The sequence below is a fragment of the Dipodomys spectabilis genome, unplaced genomic scaffold (assembly GCF_019054845.1).
Source record: "Dipodomys spectabilis isolate Male_0828 unplaced genomic scaffold, ASM1905484v1 ptg000019l, whole genome shotgun sequence".
Lineage (NCBI taxonomy): Eukaryota > Metazoa > Chordata > Mammalia > Rodentia > Heteromyidae > Dipodomys > Dipodomys spectabilis.
The window spans coordinates 14,623,598-14,650,822 of NW_024870696.1; the positions used below are offsets into that span (position 1 = coordinate 14,623,598).

Here is a 27,225-nt window from a genome sequence, read left to right on the forward strand (position 1 = left end):
ATGGCTAGGGGCAGTGACAGGAGGAGGCACAAGTAGAGGTTCACAGTCTTGGTTGGCCTCATCATAAAGGAGCCGTGAAAAGTAAACAGGGCACAAAGGGGATGGCTCAAGAGGCAGAGTGCCTGTCTAGCAACCGCAGGGCCCTGATTTTAACACCTAGTACTACAGACAAAAAAAAAAAAGAAGGAGAAGAGCAAGGGAAAAGTAAGGGAAGAGAAAAAGGAGTAAATGAAGAAAGATGATTTTTTTTTTGGGGGGGGGGGGAAGGGGAGAATCCGGTTGTGGGGCCTGAACTCTAGACCTGGCACTGTCCCTCAGCTCTTCAGCTCAAGGCTAGCGCTCTTGAGCCACAGACCATTTCAAGCTTTTTTCTTTTTGCTTATGTGGTGCTGAGGAATCGAACCCAGGGCTTCAGGCATGCAAGGCAAGCGCTCCACCACTGAGCCACCTTCCCAGCCCTGAAGAATGATGATTCTGTTTCCTTAGAACCTCAATTTCTAGAAGGACAGAATCAGTGCATACTTAAAAGTCATGTGAACAAAAGAACAGCAACTACACAGGAAGCAATGACTACAGTTCATTTGTAAACAGCAAGGTAAGTAGTAAATAATGTTAAAAAGATTTGAGCAAGTGTTGAGGTCAGCAATAAGAGTGATATTTCAAAATCCGGGTGTTTTTTGTTGTTGTTGTTGTTTTGTTTTGGTTGTGGGGCCTGAACTCTGGGTCTGGGTACTGTCTCTCAGCTCTTCAGCTCAAGGCTAGCACTCTACCACTAGAGCCACAGCGCCACTTCCGGGTTTTTCTGCTTATGTGGTGCTGAGGAATCAAACGCAGGGCCTCATGCATGCAAGGCAATCACACTACCACTGAGCCACCTTCCCAGACCTCAAAATCTGTTTTTGAGTGGTTAGTCAGCAGCACAGGAGAGAAAAGCTCAGAGGAATAAATAATATCAACCCTATGACAAAAAGATACTAAGAAGTTGTATTTAAAGAGTTGAAGAAACAGCTGAGAAGAAAATTTTGTAGACAAGGAAATAAGATACTTTATGGTAGTTCAGTGAAAACTCTTCAAGTTGAATTAGGTTGTTTGAGTTGATGGGGTAATTGTCTTTTCAAAGCACTTCATTCTAGGAAAGTACATGCTTTTGCAAAAAACAGTCAAGTATACCATGGCAATAAAGGGCTTTCAGGCACAAAACTAGTCATATTTGAGGCACAAAATTCCTAGAAAGATTAGAGCAATTAAAGTGAAAGGTGACCACATTCTAAAATATAGTCTAGAGCTATGAGCGAAGTCATAAAGTCTACTATTTACAACATACACAATCTACAGTAGCTCAGACATGCATAGTTAACTGTTAGGTTGAAATTTACCAAATAGATTCTTCACACTATTATGTTAATACTATTATGTTAGTTATATGTGAATCAAAATATAAAATACTATACCTCACAGAATGCCCAGAAAGTTCTTCTAAAGTGCTTTCAGTGTCAAAAATCTGCTCATAATCTTTAGCAGAAAGTTTACCACTGGTCCTAGATTTCTTTCCTTGATGGGAGCCACCTTCTGAACTAGATTGTACTTTTTCCTCATCAAGTAAGTTCTGAACATTTCCAGTGAATGAATCAAACCCTGGAACACAAATTTCTTATAAATATGACTGACATTAGAGACACTGAGCTATATAGCTAACCTATAGATTTTAATAAAATACTTGAAAAATATGGACAAAAATACTTGAAATTTTAACTTATTTTAAAATGTGTTTTCTAGACCTAAAATAAAGCACTTAATCTTTCTCATTTAAGAAAGTGAAGTCTTCCATCAATACCTTCTACTTGATATTAATAAACAGCTCTTTATTCAACCAGTAATATAACCAAAAAATAAGGATTTTTAAAGATAAAATGCTGAGGTAAGAGAAAAATAGTATTAGTTCCCAACATAGTTACACAATTCTTCTTGAAAATTCCATAATAGTAAAAACTGTGTAGCCAGATTCATAAAAAATGTTTATATTCTCTGATTAAGAATGAACTTACTTTGCCAATTACTGATGGCTCACACCTATAATACTAGCAACTCAGGAGGCTGAGATCCAAGAATCATAGTTCAAAGCCAGGCCAGGCAAGAAAGTCTATGAGACTCTTATCTCAACTTAATCACCAAAAAGACAAAAGTGGAGCCGTGGTTCAAGCAGCAAAGCCCCAGTCTTGAACAAAAAAGCTCAGGGTTCAAGCCCCAAGACTGGCACAAAAATAAATAAATAAGTAACCTTACTTTGTAGGGATATATCCTATTGAGATTATTGAAAAATTATTTTTTGCCTCAGTTATATTTGGATAGGGTCTCACATTTTTTGCGTAGGCTATCCTTGGATCATAATCCTTCCTATGCTTCCCACACAACTGGAACTATAGACATGCACTAATACATCCAGTTTGTTTGTTGAGATGGGTTCGGCCAACTTTTTACCCTGTCTGGCCTCAATTATAATCATCTTGATGACTACCTCCTGAGTAGCTGGTATTACAGGAATATACCACCATACCTGGCCTACACTTCTTTACTATCATGAAGAAATTCCTCTAACTTCTTATAGAATCAAATCATAACTTTAGAGCACTACCATCAAATCACTGGTAAGAGAAAAAGTCACCATGCATAATTCCACTTACATTCCATCTTTTCCTTTTTTCCCTTCTTTCCTTTCGAAGTAGATGAATGAGATGATGCAACAGACAGGGCTCCTGATGAGTGCTGAGAAGTAACATCCGTAGAAGAAACATCATAGGCAAGTTTTCTGCTAGAATGGCCCTCTTGAATGCTTAAATTGCTACCAATAATACTGTAAAGAAAAAGTAAAAGTGGCTGAAGAAAAAAATATGGAGTCTGAGTGAGGTTACAATTCTATTTTTAAGCAACTTTGAATGTGTAGAATAGACACAATAACCAAGCCTATCCCCGACAAGAAGCTGCTAAAAGGAAAAGGAATGTCCAAAGAATATTGTGAGAACTAACTCCCTTTATGAATTTTGTGGTAGTGTATAGAGATGTCAACTAGAGGGCAACAGAGTATTGAAATAGAGCAAATACAAGAAACAGGATCGCTGGGAAGGTGGCTCAGTGGTAGAACGCTTGCCTTGCATGCCTAAGGCCCTGGGTTTGATTCCTCAGCACCACATAAGTAAAAAGCCGGAAGTGGTGATGTGGCTCAAGTGGTAGAACACTAGCCTTGAGCTGAAAGAACTGAGGGACAGTGCCCAGGCCCAGAGTTCAGGCCCCATGACCGGACCCAAAAAAAAGAAAACAAAAAAGAAAACATTTAAAAGGGCTGGGAAGGTGGCTCAGTGGTAGAGCGCTTGCCTTGCATGCATGAGGCCCTGGGTTCGATTCCCAAGCACCCATAGCAAAAAAAGAAAAAAGCCAGAAGTGGCACTGTGGCTCAAGTGGTAGAGCGCTAGCCTTGAGCTGAAGAGCTGAGGGACAGCGCCCAGGCCCAGAGTTCAGGCCCCAAAACCGGACCCAAAAAGAAAAAAAAGAAAAGAAAAGAAAAAAAGAAACAGGATCATCTTGTTAGAAGCCTTAAAATAAAGGTAATGACTTTGAGCACAGAACTCTATGTGTCTTCTTATTTTTACTGATACAAAAAGTGGTTCGTGTATATTTCGTATTAAACTTTTTATTAAGTAAACTTATAAAAATCAAGAAAATAAGAAAAAGGTCTTAAAACGTGGTTAAACTAAAGACATTTAAAAATCTATTTAAGCCAGGTGCAGGTGGCTCACTACTCAGGAGGCTGAGATCTGAGGATCACGGTTCAAAGGCAGCCTGGGCAGGAAAGTCAATAAGACTCTTATCTCCAATTAACCACCAGAAAACGGGAAATGGCGCTGTGGCTCAAGTGGTAGAGAGCACGCCTTGAGCTGAAAAGCTGAGGGACAGCACCCAGGCCCCGAGTACAAGCCCTATGACTGACAAAAAAAAAAAAAAAGAAAGAAATCTACTTAATCACCAGAAGAATTTAACTATAACCAAAGGTGGCTTCCATTCTTCTTTTTTCCTTGTCAGTATAAAGCCCAGATTGTTCTCTATGGCTCAATTTATTATTCAGAAAAATGTCAGGTGAATTGTTTACTAAAGCTGAGCCAATATAAATAAACTAGTATTTCAGATGTGGGAGAGAAAAAATAGGATGTTGAATACCACGAAGTTTGGTCTCTATTTCTACACAACTTTGTAATTTTATACAGCATAACTATTTCTCTCCAGTAAGTTTACAGAGAATACTAACATTAACCTGCAGATAAAATGCATTAAATCATATTAATTGATGATGTAAGTGTCACAGCATTAAATCTTTTAAAGTATTTTAAAGATCTTTTCTTATAGCTCAAAAGTTAAAACTATACCTTTCCTGTATAATTTTAATAAGATTTGTTTTTCTTCTTCCAATTATATCTAATTTTTGTGAGCTCATCAAATAATTTTATGTGGACTATAACTTTGGTGTGCAAAAAATATGAAGAATCGCATGTTAATTTTAATTAACTAAATATACTAATGTAATTAGTATTTTCATTTGTTTATTTATTTATTTACTTATTTTGCCGGTCCTGGGGCCTGAACTCTGGGTCTAGGTGCTGTCCCTTAGCTCTTCAGCTCAAGACTAGCACTCTACCACTTGAGCCACAATACCACTTCCCGTTTTTTCTGTTTATGTGGTGCTGAGGAATAGAACCCAGGGCCTCATGCATGCTAGGCAAGCACTCTACCACAGAGCCACCTTCCCAGCCCCCTATTTTCATTTATTTTAACCATTAAAAAAAAAATTCTTTCCAGCAAAGTCTAATTCACTTAATAAGTCATTTCAGTTTCTGCTCTAAAACAGGAATATTATCAATATCATACCCATTCAGGCTATTTAAAAAAATAAGTTAATATAAAGTCTTGCAGTTCTATGCCTTGCATTTATCTGATGGCCAGGCTCTGGTGGCTCATGCTTACTGTAATCCTAGCTACTCAGGAGGATGAGATCTGAGGATCACAGTTCAAACCCAGCCCAGGCAGGAAAGTCAGTGAGACTCTTATCTCCAATAAACCACTAGAAAACTGGAAGTGGCACTGTGGCTCAAGTGGTAAAGCACTCACCTTGAGCTGAAGAGTGCAGGGACAGCACTCAAGCCCAGAGTTCAAGCCCCACAACCAACAACAACAACAAAAAATTATTGGATGTTGCCAGGCACCAATGGCTCAAACCTATAATCCTAGCTAGTCAGGAGGCTGAGATCTGAGGATCATGGTTCAAAGCCAGCCGGGGCAAGAAAGTCCATGAGACTCTTATATCCAATAAACCACTAGAAAACCGGAAGTGGTACTGTGGCTCAAGTGGTAAAGCGCTCGCCTTGAGCTGAAGAGCATAGGGACAGCGCCCAAGCCCAGAGTTCAAGCCCCACAACCGACCAAAAAAAAAAAGAATGCTGGGGGCTGGGAAGTTGGCTCAGTGGTAGAGCGCTTGCGTTGTATGCATGAGGCCCTGGGTTCGATTCCTCAGCACCACATAAACAGAAAAAAAAGCCGGAAGTGGTGGTGTGGCTCAAGTGGTAGAGCGCTAGCCTTGAGCTGAAGAGCTGAGGGACAGCGCCCAGGCCCAGAGTTCAGGCCCCACGACCAGAACCCCCCCCCCCAGAAAAAAAGAATGCTGGGATGCAGGCAGATACTAATATTTTCTCCATTTTAAAATAAAGGAAACTTACACATAAAGAGGTTAAGTGATATGCACAAATACTAAGCAACTAATAATGAGATTTTAAGGATTTAAAACCAGAGTCCATGTTCTTCTACATATAGCCTCTAAATGTATCATTCAACAAGAAATTTTGGCTTATTCTCAAGCCATAGTTCTTATTTGTACGTTTATTTTACTCTTCAGATTTTAGTCCATGTTGCTTACTTAGATTCAAGAGTTGACTTTTTTTCTGTCAAAGTTCCACTCCCTGGAGAGGAGACAAAATCATCTTCATATGAAACACTGCTTAAAGGGGTTGTGAGGGCACTCAAAGGCTGTGATGCTGATGTTCCTCTTTCTAATCTGTCTTCAAAACCAGCTAAAAGAAATAATTGAAGCATAGTTAAAAACTAAAATTTAAAAAAACTATCAGCAAAGCAAAGCATTCTAGAAAATAGAGATTAATGATATGTAGAGAGAGTCTTGTTTGCTTTTACCTGGGCCTATTTTCAATTTACCTTCTTATCTAGCAAGGTATATTTTGAACATTTTATTAGGAAAATTTTCAAATATAAATGAAAATAACACAATATAGGGAAATCAAAGTATCCATTACTCAATTTCAACAATGACCAATACATAAGCCATCATTAAAACTCCTATTCCTCACATCCATGTCTCAGATTATTTTGAAACATCCTATATAACATAGTATTTCATATCTCAACATTTCAGTATAACTATAAAAAAAAATAGCCGGGCATCAGGGGCTCATGCTTGTAATCCTAGCTACTCAGAAGGTTGAGATGTGAGGTCATGGTTCAAAGCCAGCCTAAAGGAAAGTCCGAGAGACTCTTATCTCCAATAAACCATTCAAAAAACCGGAAGTGGCACTGTGGTTCAAGTGGTAGAGCGCTTGCCTTGAGCTGAAGAGCTCCGGGAAAGTGTCCGGGCCCAGAGTTCAAGCCCCACGACTGATCAAAAAAAAAAAAAAATCGAGCTGAGTGCTGGTGGTTCATGCCTATTATCCTTATCTACTCAGGAGTCTAGGAACTGAGGATTATAGTTCAAGGCTAGCTCAGACAGAAATGTCTGTGAGACTAAGTCTCAAAAAAACAACAACAACAACAAAAAAAAAACAGGCCAGGCACTGGTGGCTCACACCTGTAATCCTAGCTACTCAGGAGGCTGAGATCTGAGGATCATGGTTCAAAGCCAGCCAGGGCAGAAAACTCCATGAGACTTTTATCTCCAATAAACCACTAGAAAATCAGAAGTGGCACTGTGGCTCAAGTGGTAGAGCGTTCGCCTTGAGCTAAAGAGCACAGGGACAGCACCCAAGCCCAGAGTTCAAGCTCCATGACTGACAAAAAAAAAAAAGAGAGAGAGAGAGCAACATTATATAAAAGATTATACAAGATCATAAAGAAGTAGTTAAATATAAACATAAATCCTAGGAAATAGCAATGTAACAGCCAGTTGAGCCTAAGAGATACAAATGAGAGATCCATTTGTCATAATTTGCTTACTCTTTAGAGTAAAAACTTCCAATAAGTTCTAAAGCTGTGGTAGTATAAGCTGGGTAGAATCCACCAAAATAAAATAGAAAGAGCCAGGCGGGTGGCTCATGCTTGTAATCCTAGCTAGTCAGGAGGCTGAGAGCTGAGGATCATGGTTCAAAGCCAGCCTGGGCAGGAAAATCCATGAGATTCTTATTTCCAATTACCACCAGAAAACCAGAAGTGGCACTGTGGCTAAAGTGGTAGAGTGCTCGTTTTGAGCTTTCTGAAGAGCTCAGGGACAGCATCCAGGGCCACAGTTCAAGCCCCATGACTGACAAAAATAAAAATTAAAAAAAAAAAAAAAGAGAAAGAGACTTAAAAGGAACTAAACCTTCACCAAAGAGGGAAGTTGGGATGCAGAACTACATAATAAAAAGACAAATTTAGAAGCTAGTCTTAGAGAAGATGAAAACATAGCTCAATGGTAGAGAACCTGCCAAGGATGTACAAGGATTTACAAGGCCCAGGGTCCAACCCCCAGAACTATACACATATACACATACATACATATGTATCTTAAGCCTCAAAAAATATACATATAGCTACATTGTTCTTCAAAGCCTAAAATTTGTTTTAGCAAATAATATTTCTGTAATTTCTATGTAATTGCCCTTTTCAATTCTTAACCACTATATTATCAGTAGTCACAAATCACTGGTTTAGAAACATACCTGAGCCAGGTACCAGTGGCTCACACCTATAATACTAGCTACTCAGGAGGCTGAAATCTGAGGATTGCAATTTGAAGCCAGCCCAGAGAGAAAAGTCTGTGAGACTCTTATCTCCAATTAACCAGAATGGATGGAAGTAGAGCTGTGACTCAAGTTGTAGAGCACCAGCCTTGAGCCAAAAAGCTAAGGGACAGCGTCCAATCTTTAATATAAATAATAATACACACACAAAAACAAACATATTTAACTTGTCTAAATATATAAGTATGGCCACAGAAAAACTAATATAGGCTTGATATATATCCAATACTCAATACAACACGTATGAATTTCTCTAAACTATATCAAAATTTCTGTAACTACCTATTTTATGACAACAAAAACTACAAAATAAAAATTTTAAGATTCAACTATTAATGCTATAGTTAAATAATCTTGCAGATACTCTCCAATATTCAAGTAATGAAAATGAAAAATGTTGTGGGCTTAGTACAAATTTTGTATAGAAATTATAAAAATAAATAATTAATCTTAAGATAACATCCAGATAGTACCCACCTTTACTTTTCTCTCCTTTTCCATATAGCTGATATGATTTGGTAAAAATATTAATGACACTATGTGGGCTTCCCTTTGCCAATTCTTCCCATGGTCCTTTGCTATGCATCTCACCCAGATGCCCAAAAAGTGGCAAAAATTTCTCAGCTTCCTTCTGAAACTCTTTGATGGGCTCATAAGGATTTTTTTCTCCAGCACAAAATTCTTTCTCTTTTAAGATTTCTGCTACCTTCAAAAGAGGCTGTCTATCCTGGCCACCTTCTTCTTCAGAGAGACTCCCTTCACTAAGAAGAGGCCCTTCACTAACTGAGTCTGTGCTGGAGCCAATAGATCTTTTGGCTTTTTCTTGAGAACCAGCTTGTACATCAGAGCCAGAAGAGTCAGTCTGTCTCTTACACAACTGTGCCAGCAGCCCTCCTGGTTTGGGACCAGGGGATCTCATTCTGAAGCTTGATATGGCACTCTGAGGTCTTATCATCTCAGGAAGCTTTTTAAATTCACTAAGGTTGCCTACACCAGGAAGATCATCATCAAAAGTTGCATGAGATACACAGGTTCCTAACATCTTTTGAATTCGGGCCGAGAAAACATCTTCTGTATCTTCTTTCACAGGTGGACTTAAAGCTTTGGTCCAAGGTCCATCTTCTTGAGGTGCTTGCTGTACATCAAACTCAGCGTTCCAAACTGATCCATAGTTAATGTTGGCTCCAGCTAATTTTTTGGCTTCACTTTCAATCCTGCTAGACAAAGAAGCAGCTGTTGCCTTCAAGGCTTCAATACGATCCAGTTTACTCTTATATTGACTGGCACTAGGTTTTAACAAGGCATCTGGATTTACAGCTGGTGAGGTCAGAAACGGTTGAGGTGTAAAACTTAATGGTCCTGAAGCCATATTATGACTCTTCTTGGCTGGTAAAATAGATTCAAAATCCTTGTGCAAAATTCCTACATGTTCTAAATTCAAGAGATGGGAGAGTAAATTTCCAGCTGTTCCAACAAGAGGCTGTGGTTGGGAACTGTGAATTTGTGGGCTCAATCTGTCAGGCTGCATCCATGTAGGGTCCACCAAGTCTCTTCTGTAAATGGAAGTTACAATTTGTTATTTAACACAGCAACTCATAAAGCATTTTTTTTTCCTCTGTTCTTGCTGAGGGGGGGAACAAGTCCAGGGGCTTAGTCAAGCACTCTACCACTGCAAGACATCCCAAGCCCAAATCATCATTATTTTATTAATTTTATTTCCCTCTAACACCTCAAAGTAATGCATATATACTTGAAACAAATGGACTAGGGTAATTATAGCTCAAGTGGTAAAGACTGTTTGCTGTCTAACAAGCACAAGTCTCTTAAAAGTGTAAAATTATTCATAGCTAAACAATGAAAATGAGCCATTAATATGTTTGCTTATATTTATACCCTTCCTAACCATCCATCTATCTCTATCTATCTATCTGTCTGTCTGTCTGAGTCTATATCTGTATCTATGTTATGCTTTGGGTAGTTTTGTTTGAACAAAAGTAAGATTACAGCGGCCACTGGCGGCACACATCTGTAATCCTAGATCCTCAGGAGGCTGAGATCTCAGGATCACAGTTCAAAGCCAGCCAGTTTATCTCAATAAACTACTCAAAAAAGCCAGAATCAGAACTTGGCTCAAGTGGTAGAATGCTAGCCTTTCAAAGAGGCTCAGGGACAGCAGCTAGGCCCAGAGTTCAAACTCCTGGACCAGAGAGGGGAGGTGGAATGTGGCAGGCAGAATCGCATCATAATATGGCTTAGCAAACTGCTTTTTTTTTTTTTTTTTTAAACCAGTCCTAGCGCTGTCCCTGAGCTTCTTTTGCTCAAGGCTAACACTCTACCATTTGAGCCACAATGCCACTTCCGGATTTTTCTGTTTATGTGGTACTGAGGAATCGAACCTAGGGCTTCATGTATGCTAGGCTAACACTCTACCACTAAGTTACATTCCCAGCCCTATAGGTTATTTTTGTTTTTGCTTTTCCTTAAACTCTGGGTCTGGGAGCTATCTCTGAGCTCCTTTTGCTCAAGGTTAGTGCTCTATCACTTAAGCCACAGCTCCACTTCCAGCACACTGCTTTTTTTGTTTGTTTGTATTTTGGTCAGTCATGAGGCTTGAACTCTGGGCTTGGGTACTGTCCCTACACTCTTCAGCTCAAGGCCAGCGCTCTATTGTGTGAGCCACAGTGCCACTTCTGGTTTTCTAGTGATTTATTGGAGATAAAGAGTCTCACGGAGTTTCCTGCCCAGAATGGCTTTGAACTGTGATTCTAAGATCTCAACCTCTTGAGTAGCTAGGATTACAGGCATGAGCCACCGGCGCCTGGCAAACACAGTGCTTTTTATCAACCAAGATATTAACTATTGGGGCTGGAAAGGTGGCTCAGTGGTAGAGTGCTTGCCTTGCATGCCTGAGGCCCTGGGTTCGATTCCTCAGCACCACATAAGCAAAAACAAAAAAGCCGGAAGTGGTGCTGTCGCTCAAGTGGTAGAGCACTAGCCTTGAGCTGAAGAGCTGAGGGACAGTGCCCAGGCCCAGAGTTCAGGCCCCACAACCGGACCCAAAAAAAAAAAAAAAGATATTAACTATTAAAAGAATAATATCAAGCCCAGCACCAGCGGCTCATGCTTGTAATCCTAGCTGCTGAAGAGGCTGAGATCTGAGGATCATGGTTCAAAACCAGCCCAGACAAGGAAAGTCCGTGAGACTCTTATCTCCAATAAACCACCAGAAAACCGGAAGTGGCACTGTGGCTCAAGCAGTAGAGCGCCCACCTTGAGCTGAAGAGCTGAGGGACAGCGCCCAAGCTCAGAGTTCAAGCCACATGACCAACAAAAAAAAGAATAACATCAAGTTTTGTACTTGGTCTTATGCACTATTTTTAGTTGATGACATGAAGATACACATCAAATCTGCAGGTGACAGAAAACTGGGAGCCATAGCTGCCACAAAAAAAAAAAAAAAAAAGACCAAATTTGATTCAAAATCATTTATAAAGGCTGAAAATTCAGACTAAACTAAAATGTTAAGTACCACCTGGAAGAGAGTAACCAAAGTGATAAAGAAACAGGTAAGTATGTCAAACAAGATTTGGTTGACAGTTTAGTTATAGCATTCTTTCATACTGAAGGGCTACAAAAAAAAAAAAAAGAAACAACTAAAAGAAAACTAGAAGCTGGGTGCTGGTGGCTCACACCTGTAATCCTAGCTATTCAGGAGACTGAGATCTGAGGATCGTGGTTCAAAGGCAGCCCTGCAGGAAAGTTCGTGAAACTCCTACCTCCAATTAACCACCAGAAAACCAGAAGTGGCGCTGTGGCTTAGGTGGCAGAGCACTTGCCTTGAGCTGAAGAGCTCAGGGACAGCGCCCAGGCCCAGAGTTCAAGCCCATGAGGGACCAAAAAGGAAAAACAAAGAAAACTAGAATATAGATTATATGTCACAGAATACAGGCTGTTAAAAATGAAAGACATTAGGGTCTAAGCTAAGCTACTAGTAATAGGAATACAAAGGAAATTATAGCATCCTGAGATATTAATGAAGGCTAGCCAAGGCACATATGTATAACCCTAGTGAGAAAAATTTTTAAAAAGTTCTGGAAGTTGGCTCAAGTAGTAGTATGCAGGGGCTGGGAAGGTGGCTCAGTGTGTGTACAGCACTTGCCTTACATGCCTGAGGCCCTGGGTTCGATTCCTCAGCACCACATAAGAAAAAAGCCAGAAGTGGCGCTGTGGCTCAAGTGGTAGAGCGCTAGCCTTGAGCTGAAGAGCTGAGGGACAGCGCCCAGGCCCAGAGTTCAGGCCCCACAACTGGACCCAAAAATAAAAAAAAAAGAAGAAAAAAAGAAAAGTAGTAGTATGCATGCTAGCAAGCAAAAGTCTCTGAGGTCAAAAAAAGAAGAAAGAAAAGATACCAAAAGTGTTTTAAATTCAAATATTTAAGAGAGGCAATTTTATGCAAGTGCTATGTTGACAGAAAAACAGGGGAAATAAAAATAAAACACTTAGTCCAGTTAAGATTCAAACTTTTCCTGATGGTTTTAAGATCTAGCAAGGCTGACAAATTAATAAACAACTGAAGTACAAGATTATACGACTTTTAAAGCAAAGATATATGAAGTTCAATACGATGTAGATGGCTGGCCTAGCAAAGTGACTTTTTAGTTGAATCTCAAAGTGTTCAAGGTCAAATATATAGTGTGGAGTTTTCCAGGTAGGTAATAAAATTATAGGGCATTGAAAAGTATGGAAAAGTAGCTCAGTACCAGTGGTACAAATGTATAATCGTAGCTACTCATGAAGCTGAGAATTGAAGAATCATGACTAAAAGTCAGTCCAGACTCTTATCTCCAATTAACCAGCAAAAAGTCCAAAGTGGAACTGTGGCCCAAGTGGCATAATATTTTCAACTTGTGTGAAAAAACTAAGAGACAGCACCCAGTCCCTGAGTTCAAGCCCCAGCTAGGCACAACCTCACCTCTCACCCACACAAAAATAAAAGCTTGGAAAAGAAATGCAATATTCTAAGAATAAAATAAAATGGTGGTAAACATCAATAATCCTAGCTACTTAGGAGGCTAAAAATGAAAGGATCATAGTTCAAGACGAGGTCAGACAAAAAAGTCTATGAGACTCCATCTTAGCAGAAAGAAGGTAAGACATGATGAGTATCATCCCAACTATGATGAATAGCATCTGTGGCTATGTAGGCAGAAAATGAGACAGTATCAAACAACAACCAATAGAAAAAGGGCTAGAGGCATGGCATAGTGGTAGAGCACATAAGTATATAGCAAGCGTAAGATCCTGAGTTCAAATCCAAAAAATAAAATGATTCTTAGAATGATGTAAACAGGAAAAATGAAGTAAGAAAATGAAAGCAACAAGTAGGTACCATAGGTCAAAGGATTGATAGTAAGAGGAAGGAGACACAATGTATATACATATTAAAACATGACACACAATACCTTCTAAATTGTATGTTCAATTTTTATGTGTCAGGTTTGGTTTTTGGGGGTTTTGTTTTTTAAAGCTGGATACCAGTGGCTCATGCCTATAATCCTAGCTACCCAGGAGATTGAGATCTGAGGATTGCAATTTGAAGCCAGCCAGGGCAGGAAAGTTTGTGAGACTCTTAACTCCAATTATGCACCAAAAAACAGCCGGAAGTGGGGTGACTAAGAGGCTAAGGGACAGAGTACTAGCCTTGAGCAAAAAATCTCAAGAACAATCCCTAGGCCCTGAGTTCAAGCCCCAGGGCCAGTGCATACACACACACACACACACCAACAAATTTAAAAGGAAGGAGGGAAAGTTGGGAGAAACAGGTACTAGAATCTGACAAAAGATTTCTGTTTGGAGTGCTTCTAATACTGGGTAACTTGTTTAGAATTATAAAACATCTCAGAGAAAGGTAAAAATTAGAGACATGAATCCAATAAGGTAGGTTGACAGCAATAGTGAAATGAAGAGAATTCCCTACCCAGAAAGTATTTACAACTTATAAAAGTTTGTGTTTGATTGAAATTTACAAATTTATTTGTAACAGTAAACAAATCATTTGAAACATTTTACTTATTAGAATGAAATGCATACCTTTAGCATTAGCTAAAGCATTAGCTTTTGGAGTCATACTGCCCAAGTTCAAAACTATCTCCACCACTAATGTTTTGACTTTGAGAAGACACATTTAATTCTAAGTCTCAGTCATCTCTTCTATGAAACAGAAAAGACAATTATGTCTGTACTAAATATCTGACTCAGTGGTAGATCTCTTAAATGGCTACCATCCATGAGGCTCTGAGTTTGAGCCCTAGCCCAAAATACTTGAAACCTAAGAAATGTTCAATAAATATTAGCTATATTATCAATCTTATTTTCTGGGTGAGAGAAAAGAGGATGGTGTGCATTAACCACAAACTGTAAAATGATTTGATTTCTATTTGTGCATTCTTAAGAGTTTCAAAATCTTCCTCTTCAAAGTATAATGTGTAACCATGCAACTTTATGCTGTGATATATCCACCTAACAAAATTTCATTATGTGTTTGGTTCAGTGAAGACAACAGTGTTTCCAACTAAAGAAGGAACTGACACTGACAATGGATTATACCCTGCACTGAAGCTTTTAAAATTGTGTGTAATACCTGGTATACATTCAGTTCTTATTCTTAAAACACACCAAAATAGAATATTTTTTACTTCTGATAAATACATAAAATTAAGTTTTTCAGTAATGTATTCTAGTTTATATTACATGACAACTAGTGAGAAATATAATAGTAGAGGAAACTTAATTATACGAGGAACGTAACTTAAAGGGCTGAGGATACAGTTTGGAAAAGCATTTGTCTAGCATATGCAAGGTCCTAAATTCAATCACCAGCACAATCAATCAATCAATCACAGCTAACATTTGAAAACCTAAGTAAGGCATAGGGTAAATTAACATAAGACTACAATAAATTTAATTAAATGATAGAATCTTAATTATCTTTCATTCTCTTTTTTACCTTGCAAGAGGCTGTGGTGGTTCTGACAGAGACATGTCACTACTGGAAGATGCACTTGGGGGACGCTCCTGTACTTTGTTTTCTTTATCAGATTCCCCAGATGGCTGATACCCTGGTCTTGCCTAGAAGAAAAAGCCATCTCATCACGAAGATCTCTTCAAGTAGCACATAAGGAACTCATAAGTCATTTCAGTATAACTATCAGAATGATCTTAACTTTAATGAATCGATAAACCAGAGGATTTTTCCACATAATAAAACAATCAAATTCAGTTTGTCTTAAAAACAACTATTATAATTAACAGCAAACATCATCTAAAATCCAAGCAGGACATCTAATCCTAACTGCATAATTAGGATGAAGTAATATCCTTTTTACCCTGTTTTTTCAAAATAAGTAAAAAATGTAGTTTACCTAACCTTTGCAGGGTTATGATTTACTAAAGCTTAATCATATTAAACAAAGCCTTTACAACAGTGTGCAATACCTCAATGCATATTCAGTTATTCTAAAAACATTAGCACATCAAACGAAAATGTTTTCTAATTTTGAAAAATATACCAAACTAAATATTTCATTAACGTAATCTAGCTTACATATTATAGGCTAAGTATTTACTCAGTACTATAATGACAACTAAGCAGGAATATAATAGCAATGACAAAGAACATCAGTAGCAATCAATGCTATTCTTCATCTCTTTTTTTCCCATCATATTGTCCAAATTTTTCTTCATATGTAATAAATTTCATAAAAGACCATGACTGTTAAAAATATTATGTGAGCATTTACCTGAATAATAGGATGGTGGGTAATTTTTAAATAACATTGTATAGGAAATAACTTTTTTCTGACCTTCGTGTTTCTGCTACTATTACCTGTGCTTCCTGTGTAACATGTTGATGGGCTGGCTCTTCCAGCAAAGTCTTTTCTATTAGCAGTTTGGAGTACGTTTCCTGAAGTCGCCTAGCTGTTGATGGATCAGATGGAGGCACATTTTTTGCTTTAGTAAAGGCTTCTTTCTGTTTCCGGTAGAGCTCTTGTAATCGTTTGTTTTTCTGTTCAGTAGCCTCCTTTTGAGCCTTCTTCTCTTCATTTTGTTTCCTTTTCCTTTCCTCCTGTTGTCTAACAATGTATTGTCGTACTTCATCTGTGTCATAGTGGCGCTTTTTGGAAATGACAGGGGGATCTTCATTAGCTGTTATTTTGTCAGGTTTTCTTTTCACTAGGCTATGACTCCGAGAAGCTGGTACAGATGCGGATAACTTTGGATTCTGTATCTCTCCAGTCTCTTGCCTCACAGTCTGAGCTGTGGAATCCAGCTGCAGGTCATCAAGAATTCCACGAATTTCAACAGGTAAAAAGTCCTTGTTTAAGGCAACATTATCCTCTTGCTTATTGTCTAGAAGAGACGGCGCAGATTTCTTTATATTATTTTCAGAGCGAGTTCTACTTCTTGAACGTTCTGAGCTGCGAGGAAGATGTCTATGTGAAACATCCAACCTAGGATCGGATTCTGCTCTTCCAATATGAGCCCCTGGAATGTATGAATTGTTGGTGACACATGAAAATTCTATATTCACTCTTAAGATTTATTTTAATAATAAAAAACCTAGCAAATACCAAAGGAAGAATTTCTTTCTTTTGATCAGATGTTTTATAACAAAAGCATATAAAGTATAAAAATGAAGTAAGGGAAAATTAAGAAAGAAAATTAAATTGTAGTAAAAGCATGTAATACGTAAAAGAAAGAAAATTAAATTGATCTTAAACCCAAATTTACATATCCTAGTCTAAAGAATGCTATAAAAGGAAGGAAAATTCCCTTTTTTAGCAGTAAAAGAATTTCAGTACTTTGAAAAAGCCTTATTTCCTTGGATTTCTTTTAATGTTCCTTATGGTTAATATGAATATTTAACATTATTATTTCTATCTCACATGCATATTTCCCTTTTTAAAAAAAATGTTGCTTAGAAATCAGTAATTTTTAAGCAAAGGCATATTAGTTAGAACCAAAACATATTAAAAAAAAGTTGTTATTTTTTTGTGTTGCTGTTACTGGGCCATGAACTCAGGGCATGGATGTTGTCCCTTAGCTTTTCTGAAGCTGGCTCTCTATCACTTGAACCACAGCTCCACTTTCAGCTTTTTGCTAGGTAACTGAAGAGTCTTTCTCAGACGTTACTGCCTGGGCTGGCTTGAACCTACAATCCTTAGATCTCAGTCTCCTGATGCTAAGATTACAGGTGTGAGCCACCAGTGACCAGCCCACATTTATATTTTAATAATATCTGTAAAACACAGTCCAGGCATTACCCAGGTATGAAGTGAGATCTTTTTTGCAATCTCAAAATTAAGACAGTCCAAAAAGGGGCTAGAGCTATAACTAATCAGTATAGGACCTGCTTAGTTAGCAAGCACAAGGCTCTGAGTTCAAATCCCAGTATCACTAAATACATAAATAAATAATAAACAGCATATATAAAAGCAATCACTTTATCATCTCAATATTTGTTGACATGGCTTAATTTATAATGCATATGAGTTAGCTTATTTGAAAAAAGATGGAAAAACATGAAGAGGAAGAAATATAAAGTACATTATTGCAATTATGACTGCATTACTTACTGAATCTATTCCAGAAACACAATTAGCTAAGGCAAATTTTGCTTCTCAAAAGAAAAGCTGGACAAGTGTTTGGTGGCCCATGCCTACTGAAGCCAGAAAGCTTACAGTTCAAAGCTAGTTTAGGCAGAAAAAGAAGATAATTCTCCTATGTCCAAAATAACCAATAAAAAACAGGGTTGGAAGCATGGCTTAAGTGGCAGAGTGCCACCAGAGCAAGTAAACTGATCAAATGAAGGCCCTGAGTTCACACCCCAGGATCAACCCTTTCCCCAGAAAGAAAAACTGGCCTATAGGTATTAATAGTTCATTTCTCAAACTAGCATTAATGTGCTAGAAATGGATGGCTTATCCATGGGGTCATTCATGGATTGTAATCTTAGATATGAAAGATCTAAGTTTGAAGCCAACTGGAGCAGAAAAGTCAGTGAGAATCCATCTTGAATTAACCAGCAAAAAAAGCAGGTTGGAGGTGTGGACCAAATGCTAGTGTGCCAGCCATGAGCAAGTAAGCTGAAAAAGATCACAGTTCATGCCTTGATACCAGGGAAAAAAAGAAAAAGTTAGTATTAATGAAAAAAAAATAAGTTAGTCAAATAGCAGCACTCAAGGTACTACAAAAAGAATAAAGTAATGACCAAGATGGGACACGAGGTGGGGAACACAAAGCCTCTCACCAGCTCTTTATGAGCACAAAAGCTACCAATACGACAGTTCATGCTGTGCCATGAACTGTAGTGGTCACTAGAGGGTGACTTGCAAGTGAAGGGTATGGTTACTCTTGATTGAACTTGGCAAAGGTCATTGTAAGAGCCTCTAGAGACCAAAGGAAAGGCTCATATGCAAATGAGGTATAACTTAAAGATGGTGCAGCCTTTGAGTTGAGGTTGGTTGAGAGTGAATGGAGTAGAGGAGATTAAGGAAAGAGCCTTACAAGGTGTGTACCCAGCTTTTCTTCCCTGCTCTTTGGCCTACATACTGAACTCGTTAAGTCTGGAATTTCTTTCTGAGTAAAGTAACAAGTTCAGGAAAGTTCCACAAACTCAGCAATACTGCAGTAGTCCTGGAATCTTTTCTCTTGGCCTAGCTCCCCCTGCTTTGCAACAGTTTTTGTCAAGGGATGGTATTCTAAGTATAAGACAGTGTAGACAGGAGTCTTACTGTGCAATCAAAGTCCTTCTTTCCTGATGTCCCTACCCCCTACTAAGTGTGTAGTTTGGAGTCTCAGAGACAACTGTAAAATTAGCGTCTTGAAGCATATGGGTGTGTAAAGCCTTTGTCTTCTTTTAAAAATATGTGTTAAAATACACATAAGCACACTTGAAAAAAAAAGAATAAAGCAATGGATTTCAGGGTCAAATTTTTTGAGTTCTAGATCTTACATCAAATTTTGCCATCCTTGATTATATATCCCAGAAAAAAAAATCACTTGTTTTCAGGGCCTGTTTTTTAAACTGTCCAAATTATAACAGAATAACAAAAACAAGAAGAGTAACAGTAATAATATGTAATCTTTTGAATGCTTGCCTGTATATGAGACCAAGTGGCTTGATTCTAAAGCCCAAAACATATTTGATTGAAATAATACACTGATAGTCACAATGACAGCTAAAGTAATTAATGTAATTTAAAACTGAATTCTTAGTAAAGATGAACATTAACATATGTAGAGATTATCCGGACAAGCTTAACAGCAAATTTTCTCCTTTTTGAGCTGTAATCATAAAAAAGGAAAAAAAAGGACTGGCTCAGTGGTAGAGTGCTTGTCTTGTATTCATGAGGCCCTGGGTTCCATTCCTCAGCACCACATAAGTAGAAAAAGTCAGAAGTGGCGCTATAGCTCAAGTGGTAGAGTGCTAGCCTTGAACTGAAGAGCTGAGGGACAGTACCCAAGCCCAGAGTTTAGGCCCCATGACCCACAAAAAAGAAAAGAAAAAAAAGAATGAGAAGTCTTAAAGTCTTAAAGCATTCCTATTAGTACTTTCCTAAGGTCTTACATGGCATAGGGGTGGGGGAAAAAGAAAGAAAAGAAAGGTTGTATGTGCATGTGTGTGGTGAAATCAGGGTCTTGTGCTTACTCCACATGCTTGACTGGTATTTTAACCACACCTCTAGCTGACTCTTTACCAGTTATTTTGGAGAGAGAGTCTCCTAGGCATTTAGGCCTAGGCTGCTATCAAACCACAATCCTGCAGGTATCAGCCTCCTGAGTAGCTAGGATTACATGTGGGAGTCATTGAATATTTTTTGCAACAATGTTAATTAAAGCCACCCACCAGATTTATTAGCTTTTTCTCTTCCACTTCTGTCACTTGATGCTGTTCTTCGTTCTTTTTGCTCCATTCTCGGTGCAGGTCCCAGAATCTTCTTTACTAGTTTTTGTCCATCTCGCCAAGAAGAGGTGCTTATCAGATGACTATTCCCTAAAATATATATAATGCATTGAAATCTAAAACTTATATTTTAGCCTTAAGTACACTGACTTAGCTATATAGATGTAATAATTTACATTTACCTCTCATCAAAATCAAAAGGCTCACAACATAAGTATATTTTAACTCTAAGACATTACAATTGGATAACAGATTGTTGGGGGGTTTTTTTGGTTTATTTGGGTCCGGTCGTGGGGCTTGAACTCTGGACCTGGGCGCTGTCCCTCAGCTCTTCAGCTCAAGGCTGGCACTCTACCACTTGAGTCACAGCACCACTTCCGGCTTTTTTCTTTTTGCTTATGTGGTGCTGAGGAATCGAACTCAGGGCCTCATGCATGCAAGGCAAGCGCTCTACCACTGAGCCACCTTCCCAGCCCCTAACAGATTGTTTATATCTTGCTTTGCTACATTTCAATGTCAAATGCTTTGAAAATTAAGTACCAAATCATAATTATTTCTGAAACTTCAAGGAGTAGGGCCCTGAATTCAACCATGGTATTCAGTACAGAATAAAAAAAGAACTGTATTCATTACCTGACTTATGAAATGGTAACCCCTCTGTACAACATCTTAATAATATTTGTTGTTTGTGAGGCTTGAACTTACGAGCCTGGATGCTGTCTCTGAGGTTTTTCACTCAAGTCTAGCACTCTTACTACTATGGGCTACAGTGCCACTTCCAATTTTCTGGTGATAAATTGGAAATAAGAGTTTCACAGACTTTCCTGCCCGGGCTGGCTTTGAACTGTGATCCTCAGTTCTCAGCCTCCTGAGTAACTAGGATTACAGGTGTGAGCCACTTGCACCCCGCTAACAATAAAAAATATTTTTTAAAAAATAACCAATGCAAAAAAGGGGGGAGGGTCTAGAGGTGTTGTTCAGTGGTCATTGCACAGGAAGTAAAGGAAGTTCAAGAGAAGAAGGGAGAGTGACAGAAGGAGGGAGAGAAGAATAAGCCAGCCAGGTGTCTTTTCAATTTTAGCTCAACTTTCTGAGTTAAAAACAAACAAGGGCTGGGAATGTAGCTTAGTGGTAGAGTGCTTGCCTAATATTCATGAAGCCCTGGATTCGATTCCTCGGTACCACATAAACAGAAAAGCCAGACATAGCTCTGTGGCTCAAGTGCCTTGAGCAAAAGAACATCAGAGACAGTGCCTAGGCCCTGAGTTTAAGTCCCAGGACTGGCAAAACAAAAACAAACAAGTACACTGGGTAGCCATTCATAAATGTTAGCTTCTCAATATGTTCTGTGATTGTTTCTAAATTCTGACTACCTAAAAAGTCTCATAGAGTCAATGGAAGATAACTTTCACTAGATAAACTATTAATATAGCTTTATCACATTTAATGATTTTTCTGTCTGGATCCACAAAACTCAGACTACTAGAAAACTGGATAAACATGATCTAAAGTTAATGTTTGCAAGTTACACTGTTCCCTGGTTTCACTTGAAACTATGATCCTGACAGCAGTATTTTACATAAATACTAAATGAAAATAATAGTAGTTTTAGATTTAAGAACTAGTTACTACTGAAATACTGAGATTATTCATGTTCTTATAAAAAAAAAGTTTTTTGGGGGGGAGGGTTAGTCATGGGGCTGGAATTCTGGGCTTGGGCACTGTACATGTGCTCTTCAGCCCAAGGCTAGCACTCTACCACTTTGAGCCACAGCACCACTTCTGGTTTTCTGATGGTTTATCGCAGATAAGAGTCTCATGGACTTTCCTGCCCAGGCTGGCCTTGAACCGTGATCCTCATATCTCAGCCTCTGAGGAACTAGGATTACAGGCGTGAGCCACTGGGGCCTGGCTCATCATTCTTATTCTACATCCCTGATGACCTTGTGATCACTTAACACATGTAACACACTTTATTGTAATTTATATCTACTCTACAAAAGAAGGAATTGTGCATCTTCATGATCATTGCTTAAGTTTAGTACAGTATATAGTACAGTGCCTCACATAAAGCCAGGGCTTTTTCTCCATGTATGGATGTGTTTGTATGTATGTACATATGTATCATTACTTTAAAATACTGATATTTAACCTGGTTGGTTTCTATTAAAAATAATGATAGAATTCCAGGAAAGGGAGACATGGGTTTTTTTGTTTGTTTTTGCTTTGGAGTTTATTTTCTTTCTTTGGGAGGGGGGTGCTTAAAGAGTGTACGCAGGAAGAGGAGGAGGAAAGTGGGAGAAAACAAAGGATGGGATGACACTGTCCAAAACAGAAATATACTCATTACCTGACTTATGAAATAACCTCTCTATATAACACCTTAATAGTAACAATAAAATTATATCTTTAAAAAATGATAGAAAAAGACTTGGAGGTAGTGTTTAGAATTATACACATATGAATAAAATTTTATGGATATACACAGATATGAAACCTTTCAAATTGTACAGCTGTAAATAAATATGCATTATCCTGTCAATTATAATTTAAAGGACACATAATAATGACATATATATCAGATTTTCATATTGCTAAATAATGAAAACTCCTATTAATAGATATTTATATCCGTATAAATTCGATTTGAAAAAGTGAGAGAAGGGATGGGTTAAGAGAGATGGATGCCAATGTTGTCAGACACTTTGTACTCACATACTGTTTTGTAGAATGGGAACTTCTTTGTACAACTACTTAAAGATAATTTTAAAAATTTTTAAAAAGTAAAAGAATAAAACTATTTTGAATTGAAAATAGACAAAAGTTATGCCTTGCTTGGCTTGAAACCATGATCCTCAGATTTCAGCCTCCTGAATAGTTAGCTAGCTTTATGATTCTTTTACATTTAGGTCTATAATTCACATGAATGTATTGGGTTTCACCTCATTCCCTGCATAAATAATAAAAGGTATACAATTTTTAAAAAATTCGATTTCAACAATATATAACTTTAGGATGAACATGCTATTGAAAAACTAACCTGTTTTGCATTCTGGACTTGATAACTGTGTTACCTTTTGGACTTTTCGTACTGGCTTGACCACTTTCTTCTCTTTAATTTTTTCAGCAGGTTTCTCTCTTAAAGAGGTATCATCTGAAAACCAGAAACATTTACAGCAAATCATTATGCTTCCCTCTCATCTTCCAATCCTCCCCTACTAAGAAAACTATTATCAGTATAATATTCCCCCCATATCAGTGGTTCGCTTTCTACAGTTTCAGTTACCCAAGTACAAGCGCAGTCTAAAACACTAAACGGAAAATTCCAAAAATAAACAATTTACAATTAGTAGACCGTACTTCATTCTGAGTAGTATGATGAAATCTTTCATTAACCAGTTCCATCCATCCCAAAGCAAGCCATCCCTTTATTGAGCATATCTATGCTGTGTATGTTACCGGTCTATTACTCACTGATTAGTCACTCTGTAGCCATCTTAATAATTGGACTGTGCCTATTATGGTACTGTAGAACTTGTATTCAAGCAAACTTTATTTTAATGACCCCCAAGCTCAAGAATCGTAATGATGGCAATTTGAGTATGCCAAATAAGAGAAAGTTGCTGATTTAATAGAGGCAAAGAATTACATGCTGAAAAAAACTGCTACAATCTACAATAAGTCATAGTTAACCTCTTACTATACTGAATTTATATATTAAATATTATCACTAGTATGTATAGGAAAAAAACTGAATAAATAGGGTTTAGTGTTATTCAGGCATCCTCTGGGGTTCTTGGAAGTATTTCCAGTGGACAAGATGGAATACTACTAAATTATAAAACACAATATTGACGATGGGACAAAGAAACTTTCAAAGTGAACTGTTATTACGACAAGCTAATATATATTACTATGACCAATGTCAACTCCTCCTAGAAAAATCTGGAAATTACCACTCCACTATTTCATTGTTAGATTCCAACTATTTGATTTTTCTTCCATCAGAAGACCTGTTAAAAATTTACTTCAGGGCTGGGAAGGTGGCTCAGTGGTAGAGCGCTTGCCTTGCATGCCTGAGGCCCTGATTTCAATTCCTCAGCACCACATAAGCAAAAAGAAAAAGCCGGAAGTGGCACTGTGGCTCAAGTGGTAGAGCGCTAGCCTTGAGCTGAAGAGCTGAGGGACAGCGCCCAGGCCCAGAGTTCAGGCCCAGGACTGGACCAAAAAAAAAAAAATTTTTTTTTTAAAATTTACTTCATTCTCACAAATAGAAAAAAAGCTACAATAATGTTTTCAAAGCCAGGATCATGTATAAAATTTCAAAGCAAGTGCTTTCATAGATTCCTATCTCATTTTAAAAAATTTTTGTGTGTATTGGTACTAGGACTTGAATGCAGGGCCTCATACTCTTACATAGCTGGTTTTTTTTGGGGGGAGGAGGGGGGTCCGGTTGTGGGGCCTGAACTCCGGGCCTGGGCGCTGTCCCTCAGCTCTTCAGCTCAAGGCTAGCGCTCTACCACTTGAGCCACAGCGCCACTTCCGGCTTTTTTCTTTTTGCTTATGTGGTGCTGAGGAATCGAACCCAGGGCCTCAGGCATGCAAGGCAAGCGCTCTACCACTGAGCCAACTTCCCAGCCCTTACATAGCTGTTTTGCTCAAGGCTGGTGCTCTACCCCTTAAGCCACACCTCCATTTCTAGCTTTTTATGGTTAGTTGAAGATAAGAGTCTCAAAGATTTGTCTGCCCAGATTGGCTTTGAACCATGGTTCTCAGATCTCAGCCCCTTGAGTAGCTAGGATTACAGGCATGAACCACCATGAGTGCTTGGCTCATTTAAAAAATTCTACATAGTCAATAGTCTCAAAGTAAAGTTTTTTATAATTAGATTTGTATATTTCAAATAGATATTTGTGTGTTTTGTGTATTTCAAATAGGTATTTGTGTATTTCAAATAGGTATTTCACAGACAAATTACTGCTCATTTTTTTAATACCGGTCTGGGGAAAGATACTACTATACATAAAAATTTAAAAACTTAACCTCAGTTGTATGTATGAATATATGCAATTTGAAAAGACATGTAGAGCTCTGCATTATAAGCAGGTAAATATAAGTAAAAGGCCCTAAAGCAGAAACAAACTGTGAAGAAACACTAAGGAAGTCAGAGTGAGTAACCAGAGAATAGTAGGAAATGTTATAATAATTGAGTCAGATTAGGCAAGGTTTATAGAACCGTAAGAATTTCAGCTCTTCTGAGAATATGTACATTGATACAGGCAAGATGGTATATGCAATACCCTTAGTGTCCCCTGGCCCTGACTACACTGGAGAAATTACGATTTCATGGAACTTTTGGAGTTTTGTATTTTATTCTACATGAGGGAATGTATTACTGAGTTAAATGGATTCAGTGGGTTAATGTGGTGATTTTTTTTAATATTTTTTTCTTTGTTGCCTATACCAGGGTTTGAACTCAGGGACTTGTGCTCTTACTCAGCTGGATCAGTCATGGCTGGCATCTACATGAGCCAAACCTCTGGTCTGGTATTTTACTGACTGGAGATGTAAACTCAAGGAATTTTCTGCCCGGGCTAGATCCTTCAAATCTCAGCCTCCTGGGTAAATATGCCTGCTGTTTAGTGTGGAGTTAGTAAATACTATACCACATCTGTAATAACAATTAAGAAGGGTGTGTGTGTGTGTGTAAGAATTTTAAGGGTGTATGTGTGTGTGTGTGTGCTTGAACTCAGGTCCTGGGAAATTGTCCCTTAGATTTTTAGCTTAAAGCTGATACTACCTGTGTGTGTGTGTGTGTGTGTGTGTGTGTGTGTGTGTGTGTGTGTGTGTGTGTGTGTGTGTGTGTGTGTGTGTGTGTGTGTGTGTGTGTTCATATTCTGGGAAATTGTCCCTTAGATTTTTAGCTTAAAGCTGATACTACCGTGTGTGTGTGTGTGTGTGTGTGTGTGTGTGTGTGTGTGTGTGTGTGTGTGTGTGTGTGTGTGTGTGTGTGTGTGTGTGTGTGTGTGTGTGTGTGTGTGTGTGTGTGTGTGTGTGTGTGTGTGTGTGTGTGTGTGTTCATATTCTGGGCTTGAACTCAGGTCCTGGGAAATTGTCCCTTAGATTTTTAGCTTAAAGCTGATACTACCACTTGAGCCACATTTTTACATAGGGCTTTTGGGTGGTTCATTGGTAATAAGAGTCTCAGATATTCCTGACTGGGCTGGCTTTGAACTGCAGTCCTGAGATCTCAGCCATATGAGTAGCTAGGATTACAAGCATGAGCCACTGGCACCTGGCTGTGTATTTATATAGTTTTGCTATATAATGTGGTTTTCAGAAGGCAAACAAAATACAATATGGTCAAATCCACAGAAGTATGTACAAAATTGAATCTGTTCACTATATTTTGTTTTCTAGTGTCTAACTAACACTTTTCTATCACAGATTAAAATTTATAATTAACTTTAAAACAAAGAAAAGAACATCAGCTCTTAAATGTGGGATGAAAAGATTCTGGAAGCTTTGAAACAAAAAGAGTTACATGATTTAAATTAAACTTTAACAAGCTTACTCTGGCAGCTATGATAAAAATAAAAACTCATGAGACAAAGGAAAAAAGAAAGGAGACCCGTTAGGATTATCACCCCAATAATAACAGGGAAGAAATTGATTGTGGCTTAGGCTTAGATACTGGATAGTTACAGAGGAGTAAAAGTGGTTATATTATCAATATATTTCAGAAAAATATATTGATATAAGGTATGAGAGAAATAGGTAGGGGAAAGATCTGAGTCTGAATAAATGAAAGGATTAGATCAACTAATATAGTACCAGATAGATATATCAGCACATGCTAATGCTAGCCACGTGAAGGTGAAGATGGGAAGATCAAGGTTCGAGTCCAGTCCTGGCAAATCAGTAAGGCCTTACTTATTTCAACAAGCCAAGTCAGGTTTGATGGTCCACTCTGGTGGACAAGGTATGCAGGAAGCAGAGGTCAAAATACATCAGCCCTGGGCAAAAGTGTGAGGAACTATCTGAAATAAATCTAAAGTAAAAGGACTGCTGGTATGGCTCAGTTACATAGTAAGCAAGAGGCTCTGAGTTCAAATCCCAGTATTGAATAAATAAAAATAACTGACATGGAGTGATTGTCAGTGTAGCAAGTGCCCAGTCCCTGAGTTCAAGCTCCAGAACTAGCATGCAAAATAA

At 38.2% G+C, this 27,225-nt stretch overlaps 1 protein-coding gene and 1 non-coding gene across 5 annotated transcripts in view; one reads left to right on the plus strand and one right to left on the minus strand.

Moving 5' to 3' along the window:
- Positions 1 to 27,225, minus strand: part of Cep350 (centrosomal protein 350) — a 138,951-nt gene that overhangs the window by 77,715 nt on the left and 34,011 nt on the right. For 3 of the 4 annotated variants that reach the window (XM_042674539.1, XM_042674537.1, XM_042674536.1), the window contains exons 9-16: positions 23,051 to 23,164; positions 19,954 to 20,100; positions 15,931 to 16,589; positions 15,052 to 15,173; positions 8,523 to 9,598; positions 5,957 to 6,110; positions 2,682 to 2,851; positions 1,452 to 1,635 (exon numbers count right to left, since the gene is read on the minus strand). In XM_042674539.1, coding sequence (XP_042530473.1) covers positions 1,452 to 1,635; positions 2,682 to 2,851; positions 5,957 to 6,110; positions 8,523 to 9,598; positions 15,052 to 15,173; positions 15,931 to 16,589; positions 19,954 to 20,100; positions 23,051 to 23,164 — 2,626 coding nt within the window. The remainder of the gene's footprint in view (positions 1 to 1,451; positions 1,636 to 2,681; positions 2,852 to 5,956; positions 6,111 to 8,522; positions 9,599 to 15,051; positions 15,174 to 15,930; positions 16,590 to 19,953; positions 20,101 to 23,050; positions 23,165 to 27,225) is intronic. The other variant, XM_042674538.1, reaches the window with a different exon arrangement.
- On the plus strand, positions 3,337 to 3,415 carry Trnaa-ugc. The gene has a single exon. It is a non-coding gene; the product is annotated as a tRNA-Ala (tRNA).